Below are 16,519 nucleotides of genomic sequence, written 5' to 3'. Positions count from 1 at the left end.
TAGTTTATCAACTCTAAGAGTTTTTTGAATAGTCTCTAGGTTTTTCTACATATAGGACCATATCATCTGCAAACACTGATGATTTGACTTTGTCTTTTTCTGATCTGGATGCCTTTTATTTCTTTCTCCTGCCTAATTACTCTGTCTAATACTTCCAATACTATGTTAAACAGTAGTGGCATCCTAGTCTTGTTCCTGTTCATATTCAGGCTGATATTGGTGTTGAGTTGGTCAAATAATGTCTTTTATTATGTTGAGATACTTTGTTTCTATACTCAATTTGCTGAGAAACTTTGTCATAAAGGGACATTGAATTTTGTGAAATGCTTTTTCTATATCTATTGAGATAATCATATGGTTTTTGTCCTTGGTTTTGTTGATGTGGTGTATCACTTTTACTGACTTGCACATGTTACAATAGTGTCCAAATCTGGTCTTTTTGCCCCAGTCTTAGCCCTCCCATTTCTTTCTTTCATGGATTCCCAGATTAATCAGTTTACAAATGCCATGAGTCTTTCTTCTGCTTGATGAAATTCATTCAAAATGCTGTCCCTGCAGCAGCCTCTTCAGAATCATGCATAGTCAGGGTTATGATACAACCTCATTTTCATGGGAAGGTCCCAGGTTATGCCTGTTGTTGGGATCTGGGGAAAATAAATGAGTGGAGGATAGCAATAATTTTTGGCTTGAGCATGTTTATTTCTCTTTGGTGGAATCACCTTTCTTTATTTGCCCCTCAACTCCTTTGCTTCCTCAGACCTCTTAGGGACCTTACTATAGAGAAGAAATTGGGGTAAGCTGCAATTCTGTGCTTGCAGAATCTCATGCTAAAATCATGGCATGTGTCATCTTGTAGTGAATTGCAAATGCCTATTCAGTTTTGTGGTCAAAATGATGTTTCATATATAACCAAATGGTGTTGCAATAACATATGATAACAAATAAAGATAAGATGGGTTCAAATCTTGTAAAAGCACCAAGCAGCAAGGATATAATTTTCCCTAAGCATGCTATGAAAAGGTTTCACAGAAGAAGCACCACTTACACAAGCTTTAGGTGAGGGTTGTGATACCCTGGAAAACTGAGGGAGCAGGTGTGACCCAGGCTTAGTGAATAGCACATGCAAAGTCAAGGAGGTTGGAAAACCTATGGGAGAGAGATGCACCAACATCCTCCTAAAATTCAGGGGGCATTTACAACAGTGCAATTCAGCATAATCATACAATTATCATAGTAGCAGCATAGCATAGCCCCAGTACAGAATAGAGAAAAGGAAGAATTCAATTGTTAGAAAAACAATATTACCTTAAGAGGGACAGTTAAGGAAAATAAAGACAGGGTTCAGATTGACTTGAGGTGTAAATGTAATTTCAGTTTTGCACAAGTATCTATTAATATTATCAAATGTAATCAGGCCACAGTAATAATATCATGTGTAATACCTTATGTATTTTAGGTAAATGATTTTGTTTCTTAATTCCTAAATTAAAAGAAATTACCAGATTTCTATCAACTCTTAATAAATCTGAGCAGGATTTATGTTAAATTTCTTTTTAGATAACAACATGAAAATAAAACTAAACTTATTCAAGAAGGGATAATTGTCTCATTATCCACTATGAAGTCGACTTATTATCAGTTAGAACCACTTTGGGGTTTTATTCAGGAACAGTTAAAGAAGTTTTTTTGACCACGAACAGAGGGAATTTCTGTTGTATTACATTACAAAAAAGAGATTTGTGCTTTTTCCTTGAACATGTAACACAGATCTAAAAAAATCACATTTTAATTGCATCACATATGATTCAAAATTTGATCAAAATAATAGGATACAATGGCATATTCCACTGTGGTATTTTCACAACAGTGACCAGAAATAGGTTTTTCCTGATAATTTGTTATACTATAAATGAGTCTGTAGTGAGGAATGTCTTATCTTTTTGTTTTAATATGTCTCTCATTTTAAGTTGTGTTCTGTTTTAATTTTGTGTGGAAATGATTCTCTAAAAGATAGACACAACTTCAGTGGATATTACAAACTTATAAAAGTTAGCAAAATAATGTAACTTACTCATAGAGTAGAGTAACCATCAGATTCTTCTTCTACAACATGCAAAATTGAAAGCTAACATCTGGAAAATAATATTTTCCAAAATTAAACCACATGTCAAATTTCCATAATCCTATAAACAAGAATAGAGTGACAGTTTTAGTTGGTTCATAACAAACTTCAAATGCCTTTGTTAGGGAAATCTGCTAGTTCTGAAATGGCATGTGATGATTAGAAGCTGGGGAATAGTAAGGGTGTTCCTATTTCATGCTTCCACTAAAACAGGTTAGCTATGAACAGAGTATTTGAAATAGGCTACATTATTCAAATATCACATTTTGCTTTGTTTTGTTTGGTTACTCTCTGCCTCCTTACTGCAAAAAAAGGCACATCTAAATGAATAGCATATAATCCACATGCCAGAAGGCTAACTGATAATCACAGATCACTTTGTGGAGTGACTGCTGCAAGCCAAATACTGTTTTATGTGTTTTAACTCATTCTCATAACAATCGATGAAGCAAAAACTATCAGCTCCAACTTGCAGATGAAGAAACTGAGGCAGAGGATAATTACCTGCTCACATTGGCACAAATAGTAATCCATAGGCATAGCACTAAATCCCAGGCAGGTTGACTCCTGAGTGCATCTGCTCTGTTGCCAGTCATGCTCAGAGAATGAGCTGTGGGTGAAGCCCCACGGAGGGTCCCAAGGGGAAGTGACAGCAGAGATGCAGTGTGCATACCATGGTCTCTGCCATGGAGGCAGATCTTAAAATATTAACTTTAGCTCCATCCTTTTGGGATATGTATTATTATCTGAGTGACTGAGGATATTGAAGCTTAGACAGGTCAAATAATTTCCCCAAAGTCAACCTGAGGAAGTAAACCACAGCCCAGGTTCATCCAGGAGCATCTCTCCAGGGCTTGTGGTTGGGTCCACTGTGCCTGGCTTTCTCTTGATGTTTGCAGCCAGAAGTCAATCAGGCGAGAGATAGAAAGTCCTCAGTAGAGTGGCTGGTTCATACCAAACACCTGCAGGGAGGGAGAAGTCATCATCTTCATCATCATCATAATCATCATCACTACCATCATCATCAACATTATATCATCTTCATTGTTATCATCATCATTTTCACTTGGAGGAAGGTGGATTATTTCCTCTTAGTAATTACATACTTTGTCTGAGAACCAGTGCTAAGAATAAGGGATTCATACATAGATACCAGCTATCAAGAGATTATACTATCATGAAATTTAAAATAAATGCTGAATGCAGGTGTAAAAAGGAGGTAAGCAGACCTGAGCTTTCTGCACAGAAATCACCGACCTCAGTTAAGTCAGATTATGGATACTTCACTCAATATTAGTTATCTTCATTAACAGTTGTAAAATGTTCATTGGGGCATCCTTTTAAGAATTTTATTTTGAGATCATTATAAGTGTATGGGAAAGTCTCAACAATAGTACAGAGAGTCCCCAAATTCCCTTTAAAAATCTTCCCTCCCCCCCCCCTTACATAGGTATGGGACATTTATCAAAACTAAGAAAAGAGCATTGACACACTACTGTTAACTAATCCACAGACTTTATTCAGATTTTTTCAGTTTTTCCAGTAAAGTCCTTTTTCTACTCCAGAATACCACATTGCTTTTAGGAGTAACTATTTTGGCCATAAAAATCATAGGATCTTTCTAACTTGTTTCAATTCAATTTAAGTACTTTAAACTATTTTGGGAAGTGTATGTTGATGATTTGTACTAAAACAAGAATTCACGGAGAGCCTGCCGTGTATAAGACATCATATTATTTCTTTGGAACCTAACAAGAGGTAGCTTTTTCTTCCTTTAGCAATTGTAATTTAGTTGGAAATAGACTGTATTCAAAGAGAAATAATTATCTGTGCTTTGAATGAGAGTTCGAAGTGGAAGAAGTGTTTCAGAGAGGAGCACATTGAAAGGATTGATGATAAAGCTGTTTTGAGCTGCGGCAGCTGAGAAGCATCCGACATTCTGTTTGAAAGGCCCTCTTTTCCCCTAGGAGTGGATCTGATTTCTCTGCGTCAGATGAAGCTTCAGAGACCACTGAGTATGTTAACAGATGTCAAGCATTTCTTATCATCTGGAGGAAATGTCAATGAGAAAAATGATGACGGAGTAACACTGGTAAGTTAACATATTTGATGCAGAAACTGTTTAAATAGAGAATTTAACTGGATTTCTAAAACAAAATTGGAAATAACCTTTAATGTTTTTTTTCTGATTATAAAAGTGATACATATTTTATGTAGAAATTATGGAAAACACTTAAATATTCAAAGAAGAACATGCAAAATGCATATGCCACCACCCAGAGAAAGCCAATATGTATATGTCAGTATATTTTCCTCAAGCCTTCTGTGTATGTTTTTTGTGCATTACTTTGTCAATGTGATTTTTGCAATGTAACTTATAGGAAAATACTTTTGTTTTAGTTTTAAGCTAAACAAACTATGGGTTACTTTGGTAAATGACTTTCTAAATCCAGGCAAATTACTATCATTACTTTTTTTATTACTGTCAGGCACTGTGGCAGTAAATAGAAAACAGATCAATTAAATTTGAGTCACTTTGAATATAATTGTAATGTCTAATCATCAAAATAATAATATTTTCCCCATTTGACCCATAAAATTTGCCTGGACTGGGCCTGCTTATGTTAAAATTAATCACAATGGGGCCAAGCCCGTGGCGCACTCGGGAGAGTGCGGTGCTGGGAGAGCAGCAGTGCTCCCGCCGCGGGTTCGGATCCTATATAGGAATGGCCGGTGCACTCACTGGCTGAGTACCGGTCACGAAAAAGACAAAAAAAAAAAAAAAAATTAATCACAATGGAAATAAATGTATTAAGACATGGGGGAACAGTGAGAGAAAGTAAATATGACCCCAGAAGTAAGTCTGAAACTCTGAAGGTGTGTTGCATAGAAATGGTGGAATCAGTGATTCAATTTCTTCCATGAAAAGAATGTCGTGTGAGGCTGAACACCCTGACCAGGAAAGTGACTTAACTAAAAGGCAAGAGTTTTGTCATCTGGAAAGTTTTTATAAGATCCATTTTAGATTTCTTAAATGCAGATTAAGCGGCTTGAGACCTACAGATGGAATTCTCTTCCTAAACAGTGATTTTGAAGGAGAAAAGTTAGAAGACCATAATTGTAAATTTTTATCATTTTATAGTTTTCTGAAGTTTATAAAAAATTAAATGTATTTAAATTCTAAATTTTGTCTTCCAAAATCAATATTTATAAATTTATAAATTTCAGAAGATTATAAAAAAATATAACTCTTAAGTCGTGAGAAAACTATGTATGCTTTTAGAGTGTATGGAAGAATAAAATTCAAATTTCAAAGCATCCTAATTAACTTATTGAAGAAATATTACTGACCACTTGCTATGGACTAAATAATAGTTCTTAAAAGTACAAAAATCCTTTTGTCATGGATTCACATTTCAGTGAGGAAAATGGGTAATATACACTATAAATGAACTAGATATATTGTATCTTAGTAATAAATGCAAAGGAGAAAATAACAAAACACGACATGGGCGTGTTGGATGTGTTGCTGCCACTTTGGATAGGCAGACGAGTAAGGTCTAACAGACAAGGATAGCTTCAAGTAATGACTTTGAGTAAAGAAGAGAGAGCATTCCAGGCTGAGCAGTGAAAAGCGCAAAGGCCCTGAGGCAGAGATGCGCGGAGTGAGCTTGAGAAATAGCAGGGAGGTCCTCATGGCCGAAGCAGAGTCAATCAGGAGAGAGAGGCAGCTGGGACCAGATGACACAGGGCTTTATGGGCCTGTGTGAGGACTAGGGCTGTTGCTCTGAGACGGGAAGGCATTGGAGATTTCTGAAGAGAGGAGGGATGTGATCCTACTTTCATTTTGAAAGGGTCACTCACTCTGCTGTTGTGTTAAGAATGGACGGTAAAGGGCAAAGGTGAAGCTGAGAGCGCAGGTAGGAGGCTTTTTCAGTATCCCAGGCAGTCGGTGACGTGGCTCAGACACTTTTCTATCGGTGGCAGAAGTGGAGGTGGTGAGGTGTGACTGAATTCAGGCTAAATTAATAAAAGATCCAAAGGGACTTCCTGATGCATGTGTGGTGTGAGATAAAGAGAAGACTTCCGAATGACTCCATGTGCTTTTAGCCTAAGCCCCCAGTGTGATGGTGTTGTCCTCAAATGAGACAGAGAAGGCTGAGGACAAAATGGACTTGGTTCAGGGAGGCTCGGACCAGCTTAGTTTTAAGTACCTCTTTGCCATCTTAAAGGAGCAGTCGAGTTAGTGGTTGCATATTGGAGCCTGGAATTCAGGAGATGTGTAGATCGGAGAAAGAATTTTGGGAACATGAGCATTTAACAGATGTCGAAAGCCTTGATGATGGATGAAATCACCAATTCAACAAGTGAGGAATAAAGGTTTTGGGGCTAAACCATGAAGATGAGGAGAAGAGGAGGATCCAGAAATGAGAAGAGACAGAGCAGGTGCTGATGTAGATGGAGAACCTACCTCAATGAGATGTCCTAGAGCCAGCTGATGAAAGTGTGACCAGAGGACAGGTTATGGACAGGCACATACTGCTGAGAGGTCAGGTAAACGGAGACTGCGAATTGGCTTGTGGACTCGGTAACTTGCAGGTCTCTGGTTTTCTCGTGGAGGACAGTATCAGGGACTGGTAGGGTAAGAAGTCAGATTGGAGAGAGCTATTTAATTAAGAATTCATTTATTGCATGTAGTAAGTTAATGTCTAACACGTAATAGGAACACTTAACACATAATTGAGTCTTTGTGGGGCGTTTTTTTTGGTATGATATTTGTAAGATATTACAACTTTTTATTTTAAAAAATCACTGCTAAATAAAAGAGCATACACTCTTTAGTCAAGAAGCTATTGAAATAATCAATACAGAGCAGTAAATTGCTATCATTTTCAGCCATCTTAAATTTTGATATTCCTTGTGACTTTTTTTATTGAACAGAGAACATAAATGTTGTAAGTAATTGTTCTGTAATATCTAAATCTTGTGGTGATCATCTTCAAGCTTTTAACAAGAAAGTGACAATGACAGAAGGGCTAAGAATTCTCCCTAGAAGATAACAGCATTTAACACGTAGCAGTTTAGTTTGATTCTTATGCCTGAATCGGTGAGTCTATTTACGTTAATGACAATCATTCCCTGACATTTTCTTTTCTGTAAGTGCTTCGGTCTGTTGTTGGCAATAATGATTAGAAGGCACTTTGATCACAGATCGATTTCCATATCCTGAGTTGGAATGTCGTGGTTCAAAATTAGACAGAATTTCTTACACTGTTATAATGTTATATGCAAAAGAGATGAAACTACCAACAGAAGACTCAGTGGGAATAAACTTGTAGCAGGTGTTTTTTATGTCACCTTTTCCTCCTTTAACGGAATATACATTAAAGTAGCAAATATAATACAGTTCTTTATAAAAACCTTTCAATTTGCATTAATATTCTTAAAAGTAAATAAAAGCTTCAGAAAAGGATACAATTTATAAAAATGCCATGTTATGGAGCAAATGGAAATGAACTCCTGAGTTTGAGTATACAGATAACTCTGAAAATATTACCATAATATGTAGCATATATGTTGTGAAGATACTGTTTAATCACAGAATTTGCTGTATCACATCTGGCCATGAGACTCAATTACTTGGTTTTTTAGGAAAGAATTATTCATGAGATGCAAATATCAAGCAATTTTATTCTTGTCTCCCTTATTTCCATAGTGCTTGTTCATTCCCTTAATTCTGAATGAAAATTTATCCAGTACTATCAATTTTCTGGTCATTTTTAAGGAATAAACTTTTATGATCATTTCATGTCACAAAACATAGGGTCAATTTAGAGATCATAATGTCCAGTCTAATATGATCATGAAAATGCTCAGCTTAGGTCAGGGGTTATTGATGTATTTATACCATATTCTCCTGTGACCATCTGGTATAGTCCATGGATCAGAATAATGTTTTAAATGGAATATAAAATAGTTCATAGAATTACAAAGGAAGAGAATTATGCTGAAACCTACAAATCATAATATAAAAATTAAATTTGTGATAAAAAAAAATCCATGTGCTTCTTTATCAATGCACTAAGCAACAGATCTGATAATTACCATGATTTTAAGGAAGCATTAGTGGTGAACATGCATGATCTTTTGGGATATATGCTACCATAGTAATGCGAAGGAAAATACCGTGATTTCTTCCCATGGGTAGCATCATGGGTGGGCTGTCTATGTCCATCATTGGAGAATTTGCTAAATTTCAGTTAGGGGTTAGGAGAAATTAAAACTAACCATTTCTCACCCATGTTTGCAAGCTCCCTGAATTCCATGCATAGATCCAGAAGGGCTAATGAGCCCAGATATTAAGGACACTGAATTCAGTTAAACACGAAGCCCACTAGCTCATTGCCGCACCAGGTTGGGAAATCCATAGAAAGGAGAGTGGGTGTGGTCAACTCTCTCCCCTCCTGACAGTCCCCTTTGTCCCTCACTCCCTCATTAAGGTCCTCTGAAGTTGGGGAGGGGGCAGATGGACAAGAGGAGAAGAAATGAGAGCAGGAATATTTTTACTTGACCTTACGTGAGATGGTATCACACTCTCTGGGCAAGAAGCTGATGGCTCTTCCTGTGAGGATTTGGGGTTCTTCGGACACCACCCACCATCCTCGTCACTGGGAAGCTCTAGCCCACCCAGACCAAGTGGTGCAGAGCTTCCAAAGGGTCCTGTGCACTTTCGAGCTCTTGGGAGTTAGAGGACACTCTGGATTCTCTCTGTGGACACCTGCTTGCTCCTTCAGGCATCTCCCCTGGAGTAGAACAGGCAATGACCACTTTCCATAGGAAAACCTCCACATGTTCTTTCCACTGTGAACTCATGGGTAAAGGTGGTTCCTGCTGTAGCAACAACTTGTCTCATTGCACACGAAAGCAGCCAGCCAGTGCATCACCTCCCAGGCAGGAATCCAACCAGTCTACGGAACCTCCACTAAAGCCACCAGCAGGTGGGCCCTCTCTGGGAGGTCTCTAAAGCCTTGCTCTGACTTGACATGAAGGAGGAAGTCACGTCTGTACCACCACACACACGACACACCACCACACATCACCACACACACACACACCACACACCACACACCACCACATACAGAGCACACACCACCACACACACAGCACATATACCACACACACAGCCCACACCACACACACACCACACACCACACTCACAGCACACACACACACCACATACACCACACACACAGCACACACACACTACATACACCACACATACACCACACACACAGCACACACACCACGGGGAAGGAAGGTGTATTCCTGTCATGTATGTATGTGCTCTACAAAAATGTCCAACATTTCCTTTCTCATTATAGCTCTAATTTCTGGCCTAGTGTGCCCGCAGTCTGGAGGTAGAGTCATCTAAGCAGCTTTTGGACATGGAGAACTATTTTCAGATTTACATGTGCAGTCTCACTTTGGGATATGAAATCCATTATCTTCATACTTCAGTCAAAACTGAAATAGTAAAATTCCTCTGTTAGCATTATGACACAAATATGGATGAGGGAAGAATTGAAATTATTGTTCAGAAATCCAGACTGATCCTAGAAGGGATTTGAATGGCTGTTCCTCAAGATTGATGTACATTTACTCCTAACAGATTTCATCAAAATATGCCATTGGCCTCTGCATGATCTTTCAGTTTTAGAGTGGCACAGGTCACAGATTTTAAATAATGCCAAATTCAGTGGGAACATATTTTAAATTTTGCACACAGATTTAAAAAAAAAAAAAACAGATGCACAAATACAAGAGTAAGTGACCCAAAAATAATTAACTCCTATTTTCCAAGTTATACACATAGAAAAGACAAGCATATCGGTATCATTGAACTGTAACAGAAATTAAAATTAACATTTTGTATCAAATAATAAGCAAAATTTAGACACAGATAATAAACCAGGACTAATATTTGCAACAGGTTTTTCAAACTTTTAATATCTTTAAAAAATGCCTGACTTGTTTCACTTATATAATTTTCTCTAAGTCCATCCATATTGTCGCGAATGGTAGTATTTCATTCTTTTTTTATAGCAGAGTAGTATTCCATTGTGTAGATATACCACAGTTTCCTTTTCCACTCATCAGATGATGGACATTTCAGCTGGTTCCAGCTCTTGGCAATTGTATATAGAGCTGCAATAAACATTGGAGTACAGGTAACCCTACAGTGTAATGATTTCCATTCTTCTGGGTATATTCCCAGTAGTGGGATCACTGCGTCATATGGTAGATCTATCTGTAATTGTTTGAGGAACCTCCATATAATTTTCCATAAGGGCTGCACCATTTTGCAGCCCCAATAACAGTGGATGAGAGTTCCTTTTTCTCTGCAACCTCTCCAGAACTTATCATTCTCAGTCTTTTGGATGTTAGCCATCCTAACTGGACTGAGATGGTATCTCAGTGTGGTTTCTATTTGCATTTCCTGGATGCTGAGTGATATTGAGCACTTTTTCATGTGTCTGTTGGCCATCCATATATCTTCCTTTGAGAAATGTCTGTTCAGCTACTTTGCCCATTTTTTAATTGGGTTATTTGTTTTTTTGTTGTAAAGTTGTTTGAGTTCCTCGTGTATTCTGCATATTAATCCTTTGTCAGATGTATATTTAGAAAATATTTTCTCCCACTCTGTTGGTTGTTTTTTTACTCTGTTGATTGTTTCTTTGGCTGTGCAGAGGCTTTTTAGTTTGATATAATCCCATTTGTTTATTTTACCTTTAGTTATCTGTGCTTTTTGGGTCCTATTCATGAATTCGGTACCCAGTCCTATTTTCTGGACTGTTTTCCCCATGTTTTCTTTAAGGAGTTTTATTGTTTCAGGGTGTATATCTAATTCGTTAATCCATTATGAGTTGATTTCGGTATATGGTGAAAGATACAGTCTAGTTTCATTCTCCTACATATGATTATCCAGTTTCCCCAGCACCATTTGTTGAAAAGGCAGTCTCTTCCCCAGTATGTAGACTTGCTGCCTTTGTCAAAGATCAGATGGCTGTAGGTTGATGTGTTAATTTCCAGGTTCTATATTCTGTTCCATTGATCTGTGTGTCTGTTTTTATGCCAGTACCATACTGTTTTGGTTATTATTACTTTGTAATTAAGTTTAAAGTCAGGTAGTGTTATGCCACCAGTTTTATTGATTTATTGATTTTTTGCTCAGGATTGCTTTGGCTATGTGTGGTCTTTTGTTGTTCCATATAAATGTCTGTATAGCATTTCCATCTCAGAGAAAAATGTCATTGGAATTTTGATGGGGATTGCATTGAATTTCTAGATCACTTTGGGTAATATGGGCATTTTCACAATGTTAATTCTTCCAATCCAAGAACATGGGATATCTATCCATCTTCTTGTGTCCTCTTTAATTTCTCTCAATAGTGGTTTGTAGAAGCAGACAGAATAACTGCAAAAATTCCTTGAACTATTTAAGCCAAGTGCACAGATACGATTTCAGGGGGAGGGGAAAGAAGGGGGTGGAAAGGAACAGGTAAAGGAGTATGAAAATCAAGTACATTGTACTTTGAGAAGTAAAATAAAATAAAATAAAATAAATAAATACATAAAAATTAAATAAAAATTTAAAAATGCAGAGGAGTTTATAGAAATTAGTAAAATAGATGACCATCTCTGAACAGAAAATTAAATGATAACAAGAGTCAATTCACAAAAGAAGAAAATAAAACTGGCCTATGTATATGAAAAGAAGACCAGTGTTGGGAATTAAATGAATGCCAATAACATTATTTGCAATCATTTCAGCAATAAATAATAGTGAAGATCAGAAAAGCTAAGGGTCATGAAAATGGGTTCTCTCACACACTGCAGGATGGAGTGTAAATTGGTACAAACATTCTGAAACTCAGATGGGCAACATGTATCAAAAACGTGAAAAAATGTACAGTACTTTAGAATCAGAATGTATCAGAAGGATATAATCTGAGAGAAACATATAATTATTACCAACAATAAGGGTCTTTTATAATATCAAAAAATGGCAGATACATAAATGTCCAATAATTAGGAATTAGGTCAATGGTGATGTGGCTGTGTGGTTGTATGCCATGCTTTCCTGAAAACCTGGGGTTTAGAAGGATAGCAGTGCGGTGGAGAGGTCGGACAGACCCCAGAGCTCATCCTGGGATCCGTCACTTCCAGGCTGTGACTTACACTGGTTTCTTTAAACTTCCTGAATTATACTCTTCTCATCTTTGAAATTGGGATAATAATAGTGTCACATCATAGGATAAGCAGGTACAAGGAGACCATGCACATTGGTGTATTTTCTAGTTAGTACACAGTGAGCTCTCAACGTTAGCCTTTATGTGATGAAAACATGTATAATAACATGTAAAATATTTGAAATATTTGAGTAAAATAAGTTTTAAATTAGTAAGTACACAATGTTCCTGATATTGTTTATCAATAACTTAATTAATTAATATTATTTGTAATTGACAAATCATAATTCCATGCATTTATAGGGTACAAGTGATGTTTCAATTTGAGTGTACTTCAAAGAATTCATGGTGAGATCTGTATTATCTTTTGATTATATTTTTCCACGAACCTTTTGAAGTACCTTGTATGTGTATACAATATGAAATGATTAACTCAAGCTAGTTAACCTAGTCATCACCTCACTTATTTTTTGTGGTGGGACATTTGAAATTTATTCTAGTAGTCATTTTGAAATGTGCAATACATTTTACCCAGCTATGCAATAGATCTCAAAAGTATTCCTCCTGTCTAGCTGAAACTTTGTATCCTTTGACTAACAACTCTCCATTCCCTTCCTCCCCTCCCCGGGGCCCCACCCCCCAAATCTGGTAACCATAGTTCTAGTCTCTACCTTTACGAGTTCAGTTTTTTTGAGAGTCAACATGGGAGATCATGTAGCAGTTGTCTTTGTGTGCCTGACTTATTTCACTCAGTATAAAGTCCTCTAGGTTCATCCACCTTGTTTTAAATGACAGAATTTCCTTCTTTTTTAAGGCTGAATGGTATTCAATTGTGTGTATATTTTCTTTATCCATTCATCAACTGAGGAACACTTAGGTTGATTCCTTACCATGGTTGGTAGGAATCATATTGCGATGAACATGTGAGTGCAAATATCTGTTTGATGAATTGATGCAGTTCCTTTGAGTATATACCCAGCACTGGGCTTGCTAGATTATGTGGTAGTTCTATCTTCAGGTTTTTGAGCAACTTCCATACCATTTTCCATAGTGGCTGTACTAATTTACATTTCCCAGTGGTGTACAAGGGCTCCGTTATCTTTGCATCCTTGCCAACACCTGTTAGCTTTAACCGTTTTGATAACAGCCACTCAAACAGGTGTGAGGTGCAAACTCATTGTAGTTTTTATTAGCATCTCCCTGATGATTAATAATGCTGAGCACTTTTTCATGAACCTGTTGGCCATTTGTTTACACGTATGTCTTCTTTTGAGAAATGTTTGTTCAAGTCCTTTGTCCATTTTTATATTGGGTTATTTGTTTTCTTGCTATTGAGTTGTTTGATGATCCTAATTTTAAAAAGTGAGTGGCACAGTTCAGTAGAAAGACATCATCAGAATGTGAAAAGCAGTGATCAGGAAAGCCTAATTGTCAGTATTTTCATATTACATACATTTTTAAACTCTGAAAAATAAATACTACTACTACTAGTACTGCTGCTACTACTACTACTACTACTAATAATAATAATAATAGTAATAATAATAATAATAATAATAAATACTTTATAGTTAGGAAAATATCTCTGGATTTTACTTGAATAGATGTTTGCTAGGAACCAAGAGGAAGTCGCTGCTAACACGAGACAAGGCCATCGTGGGATTTATCCCTGGACATGAGCTCTGTGTCAGTTAATCAGTTGTCTGGAGCAATTGATTCAGCTGAGAAACATAGTTTAAAACATATCATAATTGATACTTCCTTTAGTTTTTATAACTATTGTGTTGGGGTAATGTTTTTCAAATATTAGAACTATTATTTATTTGTGAAAATAAATTGAAACTAACTTTAGGAAAGAATCAGTTGTCTACTATTCCTCTGCACCTATATTTTTCTAGCAAAGCTGTCATTAAATGAAATAAATCACCTGCCAAAGAGTGAGATAGTGTGGTACAAAATGGGTAGAATGCTATGGGCTTTGACCTGATGCAGTAAAATAATTATTTTTATATGGGATCATAAAATGAGGAATCGTTCTCATGACCGAACGGCTGTTCTTCACCTGACCTGTATCACACTGGGTGTGTGAGGAGACAGTTTTATAGAGTATCCCTGCTGGAGTAGACTTCAGACCCCTACACGTAGAGTCTGAGACTCTGCTGTTCTTTTATGTCTGGAAAACACCAGGACCTGGTGATGGCTTTGCAAAGTATACCTGGAGGCAATCAGTCACGTTCAGCAAACACGGTGCTGGTGGTGTGTCCAGGGAGGACTGAAGCATGTGTGCAAATACTGTGCATCTTCCAGACACTAACATTCTAGTACAAGATTAGTATGTGGGGGTGGGAGTGGGGGTGGGGGTGGGGGTGGTTTACAGGAAGAAGAACCTTTTTGTATTAAAACGCATAAGGGATGGGATTAACACTTCTTGCGATGTATTAGAAGCATCAATATTGCAGTGTTAGCCAGTGACCTGGCCACTTCTGGTGTCCACTCTCCTCCTCCTGGTGCTGGAGGGTGCACAATAACGTGGCCTTGGATCTCAGTGGCCACATTTCCCTACTGGCCCAAGGAACGTTACCTGCATTTTCTAACCCACAGAGTCTCCATCCGCAAAATCAGGGTGATAACCATATCACAGATTGTAAAGACTAGGAGAAATAACTTATAACTTTTATATATAATATTTGTGAAACCGTTATAACGTCTTGTCCTGTGTTGTAAGTGACTTCCAAATTGCAGTAATTTTCCATGAGAATTGTGCTTCTGTATATGCTGCTGCTAGTTCGGCTCAGAAATGACAACTGGGTTTCTCACAAGACCTCTTAAAATAGCAGGAGAGGAATATCCTAAGATACGATGATGCTAGGTGTCTGATCAAATTTGGGTGTCTGATATCTCCGAGCCATAGCCAGGACAAGTAGGAGTATAAATTACATTTCATAAAACAGACTTAAAAAAAAAAACAACTTTGTTTAACGTGTTCCTAGTGATGAAAAACTATACCTTATGGATCTAGTGATTTGCTTATGAACTCAGAAGTTGAATGCCAGTAGAATCAAGGTAAAGTCTTAGCTCCTGATATTATATTTTATGAAATTCTGTGAAAGTGATTATGTGAAGTGAAAGTGTTCAATTAGGGTATTGCGTGCTTCTGTTTGTTTTGAGATTACCTAGAATTAAATTTGCAGCCTCCACAGATGTCACTGGGAGCCAGTGCTTTGAAGAGCTTTCCTCGTACATGAGCCAGGACTGTCAGTGTCTTGTCTCTTCCTTCTAGGATGTGCAGGAGACGACTGGCTGGGAACTGGACTAAGTTCTAAATAGCAGAATCCAATATTTGCTGGATGCAAAGTAAATCTACTCCTAGAAGTGATGGCCTTGTAAACTTGACATCATTAGTATCAGTTGGCAACCAACTCATGGAACCATTCTTGATTTAGTTTTATAGATTCAGTTTTATACTAAAAATAAAAATCTTCTGAGATCCAGGTGTTATTGCATATAGCACAGAATAAACTGCCAATCATTGACTATTAAATAATCTTTAAATAATGTAGAATAAATTTAGAAGCAGGTGAAAGATTAGTTCTCTAGAAGAACAAGTATATAAAATCTTTTTTCTTAAAATACCTATAGATATTTTATTCTTAAGATCATTTGTTAGAATATTAATGATTAATGAGATGAGTGCTGTATGTAACAAAGCATGGGAAGATTGATGTGAAACTTAGTGTCTCAATGTTTATGCCTTAAATTAGATGAATATGTTCGCTATTCTAATGTAGTTGAAAGTACAAGAAATAAACATGTAAGTATACACTGTAGATTAAAGAGCATAATTAAGTCTGAAGGTAAAAAAGCAAATGTTTTTGCTGAGTTTTATAAAAATATATCCATTTAATTTGCCTTTTTGACTTTACAATAATTTTGTCTTTGTCATTTCTGTAAACAGAAAGGAAGAGAGCTACCAAATTCCATGCCAACAAATCTAGAACAAACCATTAATTTTACTGGTTTTAATTTATTTTTTTCTTTCTTGATATTTTTTTCTACTTAATTATTATGTTTGTGAAATAAATCATGTAGTTACTTAGTAACCTAATTTAAGTTAGGTGTGATGATGGTTTACTTAGAAATAAAGGCT

General features: G+C 36.8%; 1 protein-coding gene across 1 annotated transcript in view; it reads left to right on the top strand.

Annotated features, from left to right (window-relative positions):
• The window catches only part of MYO16 (myosin XVI), a 491,528-nt gene that overhangs the window by 127,331 nt on the left and 347,678 nt on the right, over positions 1-16,519 (top strand). Inside the window, exon 5 of the mRNA XM_063102217.1 lies at positions 4,090-4,214. Within this exon, the coding sequence (XP_062958287.1) occupies positions 4,090-4,214 (125 nt within the window). The remainder of the gene's footprint in view (positions 1-4,089; positions 4,215-16,519) is intronic.

The sequence above is a fragment of the Cynocephalus volans genome, chromosome 7 (assembly GCF_027409185.1).
Source record: "Cynocephalus volans isolate mCynVol1 chromosome 7, mCynVol1.pri, whole genome shotgun sequence".
Lineage (NCBI taxonomy): Eukaryota > Metazoa > Chordata > Mammalia > Dermoptera > Cynocephalidae > Cynocephalus > Cynocephalus volans.
This window is presented reverse-complemented; position numbering and strand designations above follow the sequence as displayed.